A 17,292-nucleotide genomic window follows, 5' to 3' on the forward strand; every position below is an offset into this window, starting at 1 on the left:
GTGCATCTGCTACAATACAGGAATTTTTTATTCAATCCATATTATAGGATAGGAATAGGTTATGCTGTAAATACAAATATCAACCTTACAACTAACAGCTGTCTTGATGGGTTTCTAGTACTACTATTTCTACCCACACTAGTCTTAAATGCTTCCAGTGCATTTATGGTCCCACTCAGAAAGAAAACAGGAGGAAAAAAAAGTACAAGATTACCTTAAAGCTGACTTCACCATTCCACTAGGTTTTAAAATACTAGGACTACAGCAACCTAGACTTTCATATGCTATACTACAACACACAAAGAAACACATGCCCATTCACTTCTAGCTCAATGAAGACATTTGTTATTTCCTCCTCCATTGACCAATTACCAGGAAGTGAGACGAAATCTACAGTAATGCATTAGTCTCCTTAATTTTAGAAACTTATTTTCTTCTGCTCGATCATTTAAATGCAGGTGAACCTCTTGTTTCAAACCACCTCTGGTTGCAGAGTCTATAATTCAGTCCCAGAGAAGTGGCCCACATTAAATGGGTTGAGATAGAGTCTCATTAGAGGTAAATCCAAATTTCAAAAGCCTTTTTATTAGTGGTAGTAACAGACTATTTGATATGACTTATTTAAAGGAAGCCAAAGAATTGACAGTGAAAGAAACTGAACTGCCCTGTGACATTCCCCACTTAGACTGGCAGACAATTTACTAATTGTGCACCTGGCAGAACTAGAACCAATACTACACGTGAACAGAGCTAACAGCTGGCTCCATTATGAGCAACACAGGGAACAAAAGAGAGAGACCAATGGCAAGAACTCACATTGTACCTGCACCCAAATTGCTCAGCAGCACCTTCTGCAGCCTTCTGCTGATTTAAGGAGAGGAGGGCAGTGGGGAGAAAAGGCAGCACAGAGTGAGGGAAGAAAGTAAACTGGACACATACACAGCCTCTCACTTAGGTGGCTCAGTTCCCATTCCTAGAAAACATAGTACTCGACCATTTTTGCCACAGCAATTCCAATATAATCACCTTCACATATGACTGTTTCTGTGCTATTATTCCAAAGCACTTCACTGTCCAAGATAGAGAGTGTATTAAATACAAGATAATAGGTAGAAAGTGTTCAGATCCTCGAGCAGCTGTGATTTGAACATTCACACACTGGACTGTCAAATTATCTTAACATAACTATGCTGGAAGCAGAGCTTTAAGAATATTCAATATCCTGTTAATCCTTGGCCTGTCTAGAACATTTTTCCTTCAGCCTTTAAGTGCTTTAGAATAATCACTACACTTTATCACTTAAGTAACTAGGTCAACTATGATAAGTTTTTCTTATCTCTTCAACTAAAATGTCTTGGAAGTCCTGAGAGTCTAAAATACAGCATCCTCATCCAGTGCTTTTGTGGTCACATGGCCTTGAAGAGTCATTGCACTTCAGCAAGTCTTGGACCTTACAAATCTCAAATGGTTCAAGGACAACTCCGCTGCATTTCCTTGCACTTTAAGAGATTTTATGCTCAAGAGACTGAATTTTTTTGCAAGCAACCTCTAAGTCGTGTTCCTTCCTTCAAGGTTATAAGTGAAAAGGTTATCATTGACTAAGTCCTACCACAAGTCCTGAATCAAAGTACAAAAATAATTGAGCATCACCCCCAAGTTTATATAGATTATATAGATTAAAAATATAACTGATATACATATAATAAATATACCATACTTATATATAAAGGAAATATGCATACATCCAGAAGATCTTTATTTATAAGATGTTATTTTTTTGTGCGGGGGTGTGCATGTCTCTGTGTGTGCATTAAATGCCAGTAAGCTGTCAGCAGCAGCCAACACACACTATGCTTTCTATGAAAAAAATGAGCTGGCCTTGTGCATACATCCAATTATTACTATCTGCCAATACAGCTCATACAGCAACTGCACAGGAAAAACAGCAGACACTTAAGCACCTGAAGAGAACTATGGGCCCAATCTGAAAGAGTCTATCAACCTCCCTGACATTTGGACCAATTAAACTACCTCCTAACATTAGAACTCTTACTTGTGTTCTTTTGAAACTTATTTCTACCACTGTTCTCTCTCACCTTAGCAAGATTTTCTACAAACATGAGCAATGCTAACGGCTGTATTACATAAACAACATTCACCACTTCCAGTTGTAAACTCAGCAGGCAAATTAAATTAAAAAGGCAGAATAAAGTATTAAGAAAGAAAATAATCTTCCTTCTCTACCAATGAGCAACTCACTCAGGTAAGCATCATCAAAAGGGAAGACTAGAAGAAACAAAAAAATATAAATAAAAAATATAAAATGTCACATAATTGCAAGCATCAGTTCATGGGTAAAGCCTGCAACTGAGCTATAACACTGCATTAACCATGACCCTAAAGACAGTATAATTATTGTATAGCATGTCTGGTTTGACATGCAGAATCCCGAGCCTGAGAAAAATACATGGCCCTTTTGCACTTCCATGCTCCTCACTCTTCACACTTGCACGAGAGAAGGATTTGGGGATGGTCTTTTTCATCTGAAAAACCATCTCCAGGATAATTTATGTAAAGATGATTTATGTAAAATGCAAGACCTAAAAAGTGGCACAAACCATGCAAGACCACATAAGCAAACAAGTGATCCATAAGCAGAAGCTCCATAAGTATTTTCCTGCCAAATGCCAAGTAGCTTTTTGTACCATGACCACCAGCATGTTAGTTCAACACTGGAGGACTGAGGCCCTCCTTAGTGATTGGAATCAGCAAAGCTAGTCAGTTCTTCACATCTGCAACTATATGCTGAGAATCCTTTCTATTGCATTAAGGTGAGAAGAAGATACCTTTCAACTAGAGAGGAAAAGATAGAGACAATAATTCCAGGGTTAATGCAGGTTCTTCCCTTCAGCCAAGCTCCTTGTCCTCAGACAACAGTTATTTCTGCAGTCCTTCGCTCTTGTTTCACAACAGCAATGATGAGGAAATACTGTTTTAGAGTGAGAGAGATTAAGGAAGTCAGAAAGTAATAATGATCCATCTGATTACTGTACTTAACAAATGCTCTTTATCATGCCCTTTTCTTTAACCCCCAATGTTCTTGAAAAAAAGTACTTCTCAGTCTTAAAATCCAGATAATCATGGACTACGCAGGAGCAGTCACCAAGATATTATTTTCAATCTACTACCATTCTTTGAAAACTAAAACAATTACATCAAACTATTTCTCTTCCAAATGCCAATACTTTGCATAGACTGTGATATTCTTCCATTAATTAACTGATATTCTCTCAATCTAACATAGATTCCAATTGTTCAGAACAGAATTCAACACAAAAATTGATTTTAGTTTAAGACTGGTTTTCACAAGAGGAGTTGAATTGACTATGCCAGTGAATTAAGTGCTCTGGGTACCCAAAAAATAACTGCAGGTTGTGTAGATTTAGCATCCAACATCACTTCAAAATCCAACTTCAATCTCTGATCAAGAAAAAGCAGTTCACTCCCTACACACTGAAATATGAAGATAATTATGTGATGCAAACACCAGTTCACTGGGAAATGCTCTGCCTCAGTCAAAAGGATTTACCAACAGCCTTGAGTCAATGGATGTTTAATATGAAACCCTATCTCTGTTCAAGTCCCAGTTTGTCACTCATCTTTGTTCAGAAGTACAGATTTCATCTTGATTCATAATTGCAACAGACCTTTTGACATGGATTTCCCCAAAAACAGAACTTTCACCAACCAGCATAGCAATATTCACCAGCTATAATTAAGGATGTAACAATCAAAGCTCACAAACTTATTTTACTTAATGTCAAATTGTGCCGTTTAATTTTTTTACCAGATTTCAAATTCTAGTAATCCTCTCAAGAATTCTCTGGTACACAATGTGAACGTACACCATCCCCTAAGCCAACGGTACAGGTAAAAAGTTTTTGCCCAATTCTACCACGTGATTCACCCTGAAGACAACTCCTTCCACAATGTTAAGCCTTCCTGAGGAAAGCAGAACAGAAAACAATCCTGTGTTCTGATCTGTCAGGTACTGTAAATCAATGGATGATGGCCAGCACGGGGGGTCAGAGGTATATATATACAACAGTGTTTTCACAGTCTGTTAGTGACTATGTGGCCATAAAAAGTCAAGCAAGGATCGATAGACAAAAAGAGAGGCTGCTGGGATTGAAGAAGATAACATCCACCCATACTGAAATACAACCATTTATAGTACCTATTATTAACATATTACTGAGTTTGGAAAAATAACTTTTCCACGAAAAAGTACAGCTTATCTCCATGGTATAGTATGCTGAAATAAGTGAGATATTTAAGTGCATACTACAACCCACTGATTTGGTATTTTTAACAACAGTCATTGACTGGTCCCCTTCATATCAACAATAAACCAATGACCAGAATTAAGACACAGCAGGAAAATATACAAGTCAGAAAAACATACAGATAATGCTTTGTAGTGGCAAATATTCTATAATCACATTTAAAGTTGACAAAGCAACAGAACACAGGCATGGCTGTTGCATGCGAGAAAAGGCATATCTTAATAGTTTTAGTATTTCCAAAGATTTAAGGTGGGGGAAAAAAGCCAGATCACACCTGGTTCCTGCTCAAATGCCACTTTTTAAAAAGGGGTTGCATGGTGAGAGGGAAAAAGAAGGGAAGAAGAGAGCAAGGAGTAGATTTAGGTTTGATGTCTATTAACTGCCCAAAGCAGAGTTAATAACTGAAGTTTGTAATTGTTTTTGTTACTGGTAATGCTCTCCTTCTAGTTTTCCAATAGTTATACATCTATAAAACTTTCTCTTGCGCAACTCCCTAGGTATTACCTACGTAGAAAGAATCTATCAACATACTTGTCTTCAGTCCATCTGATACAACAAGCTCTTTCAGTAGAAAGATAATTACACATAAGGTAGTCCACAGTGATTAATAAACATGTAAGACTTCAACAGAAAGATTATTATATCTGTAAATAATTGCAGTGATTCCTCATGTATAAATATTTAATTCAGCAAAATTATTCTAGGAGCTTAATTGTTTCTAAAGACTGACCATTCTTAGCAGTGTTACTGTACAAGTATTTTTAAACACCCATAACGTTTCAACATTATTTTAAAAAGAGTATATTGTGCTTATTGTAGGACATCCCTTTAAGGGTAAACTTTGAGTATCCACCTCAAACTACACACCTACTAATTTGAACTTGATACATTTACTGCAATAGTAGAAGAAAAATTACCAAGAATTTATAAATTTCAGATTGCTTAGCCATGGAAAACATTATCTTTTTGCTGAAGTCTCTCTATACAATTCCATTTACCTTCAAACCGTAAACAATAGCCAGAATAAAATTTACAAAACATATGTAAATTACTGTTTTCTTAAAGACAGAAATCTCAACTACTACTCAACATCCTTCTTAAAAGAGCAATACAAAATCTTCAATAAGATTTTTTAAAACATATACATTCTCCTTTCACATAGTAAACTGTCATCATGCTTGAAAGAAAAGAAAAAAACAAGGAGAGTGAAACAGATTAACTCCATAGCTCCAATACTCTTATTTCAGACAAGATACTATAAATCATCTTGAAACAAAACAGGCAATTATAATGTGCACAAATGTTATGATATTATGCATCCCTACTGGTCCAGTGGTTTAAATTATTGAAACTGATGGTTGAACAAGGGCATACTGTTTCAACACACTTAGATTCCTTGAACAATTCTTCCCCCAGCTATCCAGTGCTCTGCAGATGTCTGACATCAACAGACAGATAGATAAATGTTTCTTAGATAATTCAGGCAACATCTAAGGGGATTAAAATATATGTCCAAAATTTCTCAAGCAGTATCTTTTCTAAAGGATCACATAGGCTTTTTTCCTTTCAATACCGGAAGAAGCATCTAAAATTAAAGTAAGTACATACATCTTCCTTCAAAGCATTCAGTGAGGACCAAGCAGCTCCTTTCTCCTTGTAACCACTACCCCATATTTCAACCCTCTTCACCTCAGTGTAGGGGAAGCAGCAGTGAGAGCCACAAGACAGAATCATTTCAAAACACAATCAGCTATTTGTAAACACTCTTTCCTGCAGAAAATCTGCAACTGTTAGTTGCAGGAAAAAGCAGCACGTAAGGTAAATCAATTAGCTTGCTAATTTCTCACCCTCATTCATTTAGCTCTGCACTGTATTTGTCGTAATTGACTATAATTATGTTAATTACCAACTCCAGCATAATTACTATATTTATTGTCATTGAGCACACTATGTACCCAAAGCAAAGCTGGCATTTGTTGGGCATCAAAAAAATAAATAAATAAAACCACACAACTGTCGGGAGGGGTTTCTCTGAAAACTGGCTGATATACCTTCAGCAAATGAAAGGGCAAAAGAGATTTCATGCAATGCTAGTTTGAAAGCATCAGTTCATTAAGGATATTAATTTTCTGATAACTACACATTTAAGCATGACACACTGGAGCAGTATCTACAGGATTTAGCAATTATTAATGCGTGACAGTTTCAAATGCTAAGTGAATCAATTAAACAGCAGCATTCACAATTTGAGAAGAGATAACTGCTTCATAACTGCCTAAGACTACAATTTTCACATGACAAAAAAGGGCCATTCAGGCTCCTTCAAAACCTGACAGGTCAAGAAAGAAGTTTGAAACAAAAGCACCTTATAACCATCATCTCTCCTCTTTACTTGTCAGATCAACTTTGCTAGTGTCTCCGCTGAAATGGCATCACCATGCCAGCTGCCACAAGGTGATTTTTCATGTCTTGTCAAAGAAATCTTTTATTCTATTTGCTCTGCATTAACATGTTACATTTATTGATCAAGCCCTTTCTGCAGCCACAGCAGGGCACTGTGCTCTTATGCCTAAGGGGGCTTTGATGTCCTGGTGACATTCTAGACCGAATAATGCACATACTAAATGGATTTAATGCAGAAATGTGTTTGTGCATGACAGCTACATTAATAACAGCCCCTCATACTGATAAATATGCAATTGCTACGATTAAGAGTTACCCAATTATGGTGAAAATATTTTTCTACCTTATAAATAAAACCATCAAGAAGTTTTAACAATAGTGCATTTCCTTCAACATTTTAAAGTGCTATAAAGATGAGTCTAAAGGCTTTAAAAATATGTCATGCTTTGTTTTGAATTCTGGCTTTTATTTCCATCTTACTTTTGTTGTTCATCTTCCTGTTTTGCATGTCTTATTGCCGCATAGACCGGGAAGGTGGTTAAAAAAAAAAAAAAAAGCCTTTCTTTCACATGCTCAACTTACAAAGAGGAACATGCCCTGTGAAAACTGAAGCCCATTTTCAGGCTGCCACTTGCATATTCCCCCAGGCTAAAAAACAGGAGGCAGAAGAGAGAAAGAATAATACCTAGTCCACAGAGAAGATATTACAAAGCCTCAGCCTCACAAAAGTCATGGAGGAACATTCCAGACTAGGACTGAAGTTCAAGGGAATGTTTTCATTCGTGCACCTTCTTCATCACACAGTGGAAATTATGCACAAGCACATACTGTGCAAATTATTCAGGCTCCTAGAAGAAATAATCTGCACCCTAGAGAGAAGGAAGAGATATTTGTATCTCCATGAGCACAATTATTGGATTAATCCTTCCTCATTGGCCAAGATTAAAGATTCACTCTCCCTTTCACCTCATAGCTTAGACCAAGAAGAAATCTCTCTAAGAAAAAGGAAAACAACTCACATGTTTAAAACTACTGAGGACAAAATCACAAGATGGACTTCTCAGTGAATTCAACTGTAGATGTTATTTATAAAAGCATGGCACCTGTTTGTACAAAACCACTGACATCTGTTATTCAAGCACTGGAGTGCATTTAGCCTTCAATGTGAAAGGAAAAAATTTGAACACAGTCATCTAGGACAAGTGAAAAAAAGCTTTGAACAAGTAGTGGGTTGTTTGGGTTTTTTTAGTTCCCACAAGATAGCAAGATGCATCTAAACTAAAATCTTTGTACTTCATCCAAATCTCTACCCCCTACCGCTACTACATCCTTCTTACACACTTACTTTCCTTCCTTCACCAGTGATTACTACTTACCTTGTTCTTGTTTTAGTGAAATCTTGAATTTTCCATGATCAAAAATAGGTTTTTTTTCCACCTTGAAATCCTTTATGAAGTCTCCAGGTAACACTAACCCTCACACATCAGTGTCTCCTCTTCCCATGCTCTGTGCCTTCACAAAATGAGAACTGGGAAATGTTTTCCACCTATTATGAAAGGACCCTGTTCCTAGGGAAGGCTATCAAATACAGTTGTCACGAGAGGTTCAGGAGCAGATTTCCAAAGCAAAATATCTCTGCTGCTGAAACATGCCTTATTGAAAATATACAGTGTAAATAGTTCATTTCTAAAATAGATGAAATTCACTATGAAATCAAAAGAGCTGCTACAACTGAGGCCATACCACACCAATAAAGTTGCAGAAGCACAGCATAACTTAGGTTGGAAGGAGCATCTAGAGATCATCTAGTCCAATTCCCTGCTCAGAAAAGGGGATTTCAAAATTTAGATCAGGTTGCTTGGAGTTATGTCCAGTCGCATTTTAAATACCACCCAGGGTGGAGATTCCAGAGCATCTCTAGGCACCTCTTCCACTCAACCTTCCCGGAGGTGGCTGGAAATTCCCTTGCTGCAGCTGTAACAACTGCCTCTTGTTCTTTTGCTGTGCATTTGACAAGATTTTGGCTCCATCTTCTTCACAACCCTCTCTTGGCCCCAAAAGGAAACAAAAGATATTAGAAAGTATTCAAACAAAATCAATGTAATGAAAACAGCATCAGAAGAAATAAGTCACAAGTGGACTACAGTCGTCTGGGATTGAAGGATTTCCACCAGCCAGAGACATAAGCAGGAGGCAATCCAGTGGCACCACATCCTGCCAATTAAGCACACACACATTTTTCTCTTTGCCTCACACACAGCAAATTGCTGTCACTCCTCCTCTTTCCCAAAATTCCCATTTAAGTTCCCTTGTACCTTTCACCTCTTTCTTTCCTTTCCCTCCCAGGGAAAAGGGGAGATGTGTAACCACTGCAACTGGTAGCAGTCACTTCGAGGAGAGACACTAGCTCTTGGAAAAAGGCAAACAAGAAAGACACAAAAGCAACTGTTTGTGATTATGTATCAAGTGCTGATATTAGATATACCACATCTGATGCAAAGATAATTAAGCATCTACACAGCCTCTAAATTTTAAGAAAGAGGAAGGGGCTCTAGCCTGGGAAGAATTCTGAAGTCAGAAAAAAAATGGTGAAAAATGTACACTTTCCTCTGTATTAAACTGCCAGTTCAAAAGAGCTAATGACAACCCTCCCCTCCTCTGTTATATGAACACACCCCAGGCAAAAAGAAAATAACCAGGGAAATCTTTGTAACAAAACCATCACATGCAAGAACATTTGGTTTTCTTTTTTCTTTTCAAAAAAATACACAAGCTCTCATGCAATAATAAATCAAATTATAATGAAAGCTAACATCTTTATTGCAAATAACTACAGTGCTAACAAAACACAGCATTCTCTTCATCTTTTCCTATATTTGGTCACCCTTGGTCTTCTTCATTCAACTTGCACCTTTACCAAGGGACAACAGGAGACAGTAAGTTATACTAAAAAAATCAAACTCCTTTCTAAATCAACATTAATTGTAGGGATTGTTTCCCCACTGAAAACAACAGTCTAAACTCTTCAAATTAAGCATTTACTGCTAATCATCATAAAACTCATCACTATACTACAACATTGTTAGATTTTTAAGTAATAACACCTGTTTAAAGAAGAGGTCACTGCTTACACTTGCTTCAACAGCTGCCCAAGACATTACTCTATATTCACATTCATTTAAGGTTATGGCATTTATTCTGTATCTTTTCTGACTTTCTCAATAACATGTAGGTACAGGGCTAATATATAAATGCAGCCCAGTGTGAACAGCTACTGTACCACAAATACTTCACAGCTATTGCACCATAAATACTTCACTCGTAGTTTCCATACGCTTAATAAACCTAAGCACGACTCAAAATGACAAACTCTTACTGCTCTCATCCCATTTAGTGTTAGTTTCCTAAAGGAAAAGAAAAAAATCCACTTCTCCCCTTTCCCAAATCTGATTTCCGGTCTTAAAATACTTTTATAGATTTACAACTACAACTTCTCCTACATCACAAGCTGATTGTTCTTCCCCAAACCTCAATAAAACCACATTATACCCCTTCTGAAAAACAAGCTAAGTGTTTTTTAGTAGAGAAGAAGGAAAGAAAACACAGATTTCAGAAATACATCACCAATTGTGCTCTCTATGAAAATATGATCAGAGTTTTACAGTGGTACTTTACACCCAAATTTGATGTTATTATTTTACTTTATGAAATGAAACAAAATCAGAGAATTGTTCTTCAAATCATGCATTAACTGAAAGAGACAAACACCTTTATTTCCCAGAAATGTAAAGAAGGAGCAGTCTTGTCAACATGCTAAATCTTAATATACCTACAAACCCTTGAATTACCTTCAGGACAAAATAAAATAGAAATTACCATTTGATCCCATGCCCCAGAAAAATTCTCTTTTCTCATTACAATATCCAACAATACAGAGTCACAGTATAAGACAGCAACAATCCACAGATTTAGTGTCTCCTTTGCTCAGCTACCTCTTACATGTATGATTCATTCTTTCAGAGTTGACAAAGGCCCAGAAGAACATTTATGAGTGTTAAGTAAGTTAAAAATCAATGGTTGTTTCTTCTAGGAAAACAAGGCATCAGCACACAACTTCCTGTATTACTCTTCACAAGCAGACAAGCTTACCCCCAGTAAAATTAAAGGGAAATTAGTTGAGTCCAACCCTACCTCCACAAACCTATTTTTTTATTAAGCAGACAACTGCACTCAAATTTTCTCCATACTTACCCACATTTTTCAACCAGAAATATACTCTGCTGCACCTCAGCAGGCTCTCTTATAAGGATTAAATGAAATGGGATGCCATAGTAGCTTGCAGCAATACTACAGAATCCTAAACCAATCCATATATTAAAATACTTAAAAGGAATTACAAATTCTAATTGTGCTTAGCTTTAGCACTTAACTACACAGATGCACAAAAATAAAATCATAGAACAAAAAACATCATCTGGGAAAAGAGCATTATAAAGCATATATAGTAATAAACAGAAATCCATCAATAAAATTTTTAGAAAGGGACAGAAGCACATACTTACTTGTGTTTTGGTTAAGGAAAATTTATTTCTGATCCCATTCTTCACTTCTTCAGGTAACGACGTTAATTTTCCAATTTAAGTAGAGGACAAAGCATAAACTTCTCAATGGGCATAATTTATGTTAACACATATTACTTTTCCAGACTTACCTGGTTATTTGTGCTCCAAGTGTGGGAGAAAAGGAGACAAACATTACCTATAAAAGTGTCATCCACTTGACAACATTTAAATGTACCCAATGTACATTCTTCTACTTTGAAAAAAAAAACAGTCTATTTTAGGAGTTGGAATTCCACATTGCACTTGAAAAACTACATATTGCCACATACCTTAGCAAGTTGAAGCTAAGATCTAGCCTTTTTGCCATGTGTCCATATTTTCTTCCTAGGAATTCTGGAATTTCTTCACAGTCCTGACTAATGTAGGACACCTGAGAAAGAGAAGCAACAGGGAAACATTTCATCAGTAGATTTGGGTCCCTGTCCAGATTTTGTCTCATTGATAAAATGGTAACATGCAACAAATTGGCATTACAGCTTTAAACTACATAAATTTTACAGCTATAATATCTAGCACAAAAACTCATTTCCCAATGATACCATCTACTTAATACTTATCATATCTATAGTCTTTATGCATGTTTTGTCTCCTTCCAGTAAAAATACTTGAATTAAATGTATCACATTTCTTCTATTTCACTGTTCATACTTTGCTCTAATGTTACTTCACATTACCATTCTGGCATGTTCCAGAAGAAATTTGTTTGAAGGACCAGAAGCCATCCAAAGGATCTTCCAGTCTGGCCCTTCATATACAACAAACAAAGGTTGTTTTCTAAATTTAGGTGCAGAAATACCTCAGCAGTGTATGGTCAATCCATTGTAACCATTCCTTGAGAAGATTATTACTCCCAGTAGCAAACAGTAGGGACAGAGCAAGAGGGCTGCCCATGTCCATGAAAATGAAGCATGCAGCTTCTTTTCAGACAGTCACAGAAGTCTGAAAGATTTCTGGCTTCTCATTACCTTCACATACATGTACTCTTTTTCATACCAGCACATCTAACCCATCTTCAGCAAACACAGGAAGAATTAGTGATAGCACAAAACCAGTCTACTCAGATTCTGTTTGGTCTCATTTGTTTTTAGTCAGGATGAAGTGAGTGACAGTATTTCCAGAAGAACACAAAAAGTAAAGCAGCTGAACTTTTTCTATTATTTCTGCTATACCGTTTTAGAAGTCACTGGTTTGATTTCCCACAATCAAGAAGAAATCTCACAAAGCTTTTCAAAACTATTGTCAAGAATTCTACACATCTATATTGGCTCATCCTGTCTGTGTTCAAAATACTGACATTTCAGATTTTGTGCTGCAGAAATCCTAGTTTCCCTTAATGACCAACTAGCAAGTTAAGCACCATGTTAGACCACTACCTATACAACACTGTTATTATCCATTTGTTTAATTATAAAGTCAATTTCAATACCATATTCCACTAGTGTAAAATACACTGGATGGAAAATATGCAAAAAAAAAATCCATCAAAGTTGTTTTGATAGTATTCCACCTTCTGTTAAAACAGAGACTTCTCTGCAGAGCAGACTGACAGTATGTACTTCTGCAAGTCATCCTGATCTCCTACGCTCTAAAAATGATTGCATCTGATAATACTATATGGCATTCCATTTAATTCATTTTGTTCAATAACTTCAACAGATAAAGCTGACAACAGTGAAATAATTTTTATGAGCAGAAAACAGGTAGCTTGAAGCTCAGTTTAACAACTTCTTCCCCTTGTTAAATCAGACCCGCTCTTGCAATATATTCTGGCACCAGAACATACACACAACTTGAGCAAATATAAGAACAAAAGGGAAAGGAACTGTTTTGGGTAGTTGGCATCCTAATGGTTTCTATATAACAGAAAATGCTTTACAGAATTTATTGAATTAAACATGTTGAGGTTTTCTTCCAGTTTACATCTAAGATAATCACAACGTGTTTTACAACATACGCAAAGGTATGCACAAAAGAACTGCATCATTCTTCACTGAATTGTAGATTTCTTTAAACTAATGCTTGCAAACCCTTTGAAAGACATCACATTAACAGCTTAACACAGGATTAAGCATTTGGTTCAACGTAACAGGTTGAAACAGAAATAACTAAAATATGATGCCTATTAACACTGGGAGGACAAGAATGACTTGAGGAGCTACAAACACGGCAAGAGCACAGACCCTCACTTGGCTTTTCACCCAGGGAGGCCTGGCTGAGGAGCAGGGGACTCTGGCCTGCCACACACTGCTTCAGAAACTTACCTGGCCATCAAAGCCCTATCCACGAGAATTGAAGTTGAAGAAAAGGATTCATACAAATGTCATTTAGAGCACACAGGAGACAAAATACATTAAATGTTTCAAAGGTTCGGCCTTTGAACAGTTATAATATGTAAATATATTTACACAACTGGTGCAAACACATTATGCGCAGGCGTATTTGCAGATGACATATTGTTATCATGGCCTCTCAATGCTGAGGCCTTGTAAAGGCATTTTACTTCCACAGAGTCCACTTCAGCACACTCATAGTACAATGCTAATATAAAATGAGATGTCTGTAGACAGAAGAAATGAGAATATTTCTTCATTTTCATTGTTTCACTTCAAAATAATTTACTCAGGAAACAATAAAATGTACATAACTCAGTATTCTTCCTTCTGCTTCCTCTTCAAATACCCTCAACATGACTATGAGCTTCCAAGTACATATCCAGAGATGTCACCACTGACAGATGAGAGCAAGCATCCTTTTCCCAAGACTCCAGCTCTTTGGCTGCAAGGCACATCAGTAATAGCAGATTTCTTAGGTTTTCTATACTAGTCACAGACCATCACACAGTATTAAAAACTGGATGTAGAGGTTTCTGTGACCTAATTCTCTAAGATATAGTGAAGGTTGGTCACAGTCAGTCATTACTGGTGGCCTACTCAATACCCCACCAAAATGCTCAGTTTCCCACAAAGGCCAGTATCAGATAGGCTATGGAGGCCTGAGATATTCTTGCAGACTCTTCAACACACAGTATGCAATTCATGAAAAAGACATGTAGTTACAAAATATTCAAAACATAAGTTAACTACCAATAGCAGTTGCACCTCTCTTCTGCTTTAGTTTCAGAGGGTATCACCATTTAGTCTCTGGGATCATTCTACAAGGATACTGTAATTTTAGTAACTCATAGAGTAACGTCTTTATGAAGTAATGTCACCAAAAAGGTCATGTATAAACTCTCAATACTGCACATTCTCTCCCATGGAAGGGAGCTACATCTGGAGAATATTTCCAGTCAGCTGAGCATTACATTTTACTCTATGCTGTTAGAAGATTGTATGCTGGGAACATAGCCAAATTAAGGGGCTCAAGGCATGCTCAAGAGAAGAAGGCAGTGGGTCACTCAGTGCCACGGTGCACCACAGAGACTACAGGGACTGTTTCCTGCAGCAGCTTCAAAATTAGCCAATTAATTGCCTTCATATCACACACATATTTACATGAATTCCACACAGAAATAGCGACCAGATTAAAGAAGCAATTAGATGGGCAGCACCCTGGTTTAATGGCAAACCATTTTCAAAAATAAGACAAGCTTCCTCCTCCTTAAGGGAAGAAAAAGTTCTAACTTTAGTCACAGGTTCATCACTAATGTCATCAACTTTCACAAAGAATTTTTTTCAGTAGCCATACAAGGCGCTGGGTAAAAGTCAGCAGGCTGTGTTAATTTCCCAACTTCTCCTAAACCAAACCGAAACAAACATAAGCAGTTTCAGGAGGAACAACAAACACTTAGCACATTTCACTCCTTCTCCTTCAGCTCGCTCCCGCGGCCCACCAGCCGGACAGAGCAAGCGCGGTTCGGAGCCGGAGCGCATCCCGCTGGGAGCGCGCTGCGCGGGAGCCCCGGGGGCGCGCCCGCCGCACGTCAGCGGCACCGGCAGCGCAGCCCTGCCCGGCCCGGAGCGCCGTTATCCGCCGCCGCTGGGAGCGCACCCCCGGCACCGCTCCTCAGCCCCTTCCCTTCGGCGGCCTCGGGACAGCGCTGCGGCGACGAAGGCGATACCTGCGTGGCGCGGCGCTGCTGGAAACTAAACCGGCCTCGCTGCGGCTGGAAACTAAACCTGTTCCCACTGAGCGGGAGCGGCACCGGCAGAGAGGCGGGAGCCGGCGCGGAGCGAGAGCAGCCGCTCCCGGTGCTGGGGGCGGGACGCGCCGGCCGGGGCGCGCTGCCCGCGGCAGGTGGGGCCGCGGCCGGCCGGCCTTGCGGGCCGCGGACACCTACCTGCGCTCCGCTCACCACCGCCCCTGCCATGCTGCGGGTGGCCGCGCCGGAGGCTCCGCGGGCTCGGTGCCGGGCCGGGCCGCTGCCTGGCAGAGTCAGCTGACGCGGGCGGAAGCGCGGCCGGGCCGGGGGCGGCGGCAGCGCGGAGCTCCCGCCGCCTCCTGCGGCCGGGCCCAGGGCGCAGCCAGGCCCCGGGCGGTGGCAGCGGGAGCTGGGGCGGCCCGAGGGCTGCGTGCCCGGGCACCGTCATCCTTGTCCGGCGGCTGCCCCGGGCCCCGCTGCGACATCCTACCTGGAACATCAGCCCAAAGCGGCACACAGAGACTGCCGTGCCTCGCAGGATCAGCTCGGTTGGAAAAGACCTCTTAGACCATCCAGTGCAACCTAGGACCGAACACCACCACGCCAGCTTGACCACGGCATGAAGTGGTTTAGTTTTCCTCGTTCACTGTGTTCTTAACACCTCTCGGGACGGTGACTCCACCACCTCTCTGGGCAGCCCATTCTTACGTTTAATCCCTTTTTCTATTAAGAAATTCCTCCTAATGTCCAACCTAAATCTCCCCTGGCCCAGCTAGAGGTACATCCTGTCGGCAGCTGCCTGAGAGAAAAGACCGGCCTCCACCTTTCTAAACCCTCCCTTAAGCTGCCCCCACCCTCACTCCAAGCCTTCTCGGGCTAAGCAACCCCAGCTCCCTCAGCTGCTCCTCGTAAATAAAACTGGTGCTCCAGACCTTCCCCCAGCTTCTCCGCCCTTCCCAGCGCCGGGGCAGCCCCACGTGCTGGGCTGTAGCGGTGCTGGAATAGGCCATGGGAAGAAGTGATGGAAATTGCCAATCTGTGACACTGACGGAGGGATCACACCTTGGATTTCAGTTCCCATAAGGTGCTAGATTACTTGTAATATTATCTGTACTGACTTTCCACCTACTAGGCAGCTCATTAATTTGTGGCATAAAGCATAACTTACCTTTAAGGAGATGGATGTCACTGGTAAAGCAACACCTGCAGGAAAAAAAATAAAAACCAAAAACATCTATCTCCAGGAAAGGTCCACATTCTCATAGCAATATTTTTTTGTTTCTAGAACATAGAACAATTTGTGTGGAAACTAGAAATACCTTTGGAATGATAAGAAAACCCTGTCAAATGAGTCTTTCAGGACAAGAATTTACTAATTAAAATAATGGAATGATAGTAGGCTATCACTGCTCAGGCAGACTGGAGGAGCTACAGGTTTTCTGTAGGAATTTTATATGAGACTTAAAGGTTTCCCAAGCTTGGATCCTAAATCCTATTAGTCATCTACCTACCTCTTCAGCTGCCTAAGCACCTTTAAAAACCTGGCTCATTTTTCCCCTTTCTGCTAATATAGCATAACTCACTCTTGCTGAAAGCGGAGGCACATGCTGTGAGGGGAAATAAGTTTCAGGAGAATATGTATTCCTCACTGCAAACCACTTTCTTGAGTTTATTCAGCAACACAGCAGAAACCCATACTGTACTTGCTGCTCTACCTCTAGTATCAACAGAAAAAATTCTTGGTACAGCTGTGGCACTACAACTTCACTACAGCCAGCCCTCCTTCCTCAGTGACTGCTGGACAGGAAACACAGAGCAAATAGCTGAGGAAAAAAATGTT

The 17,292-nt window shown here is 39.5% G+C and overlaps 1 protein-coding gene across 1 annotated transcript in view; it reads right to left on the bottom strand.

The window, feature by feature from the left end:
• The window catches only part of LRMDA (leucine rich melanocyte differentiation associated), a 606,518-nt gene extending 590,773 nt beyond the window's left edge, over positions 1-15,745 (bottom strand). The window contains exons 1-2 of the mRNA XM_058810747.1: positions 15,651-15,745; positions 11,641-11,741 (exon numbers count right to left, since the gene is read on the bottom strand). Coding sequence (XP_058666730.1) covers positions 11,641-11,741; positions 15,651-15,680 — 131 coding nt within the window. The 5' untranslated portion in view covers positions 15,681-15,745. The remainder of the gene's footprint in view (positions 1-11,640; positions 11,742-15,650) is intronic.
• Positions 15,746-17,292: the final 1,547 nt, after the last annotated feature.

This window comes from Ammospiza caudacuta, chromosome 9, assembly GCF_027887145.1.
Source record: "Ammospiza caudacuta isolate bAmmCau1 chromosome 9, bAmmCau1.pri, whole genome shotgun sequence".
In the NCBI taxonomy this organism is placed as follows: domain Eukaryota; kingdom Metazoa; phylum Chordata; class Aves; order Passeriformes; family Passerellidae; genus Ammospiza; species Ammospiza caudacuta.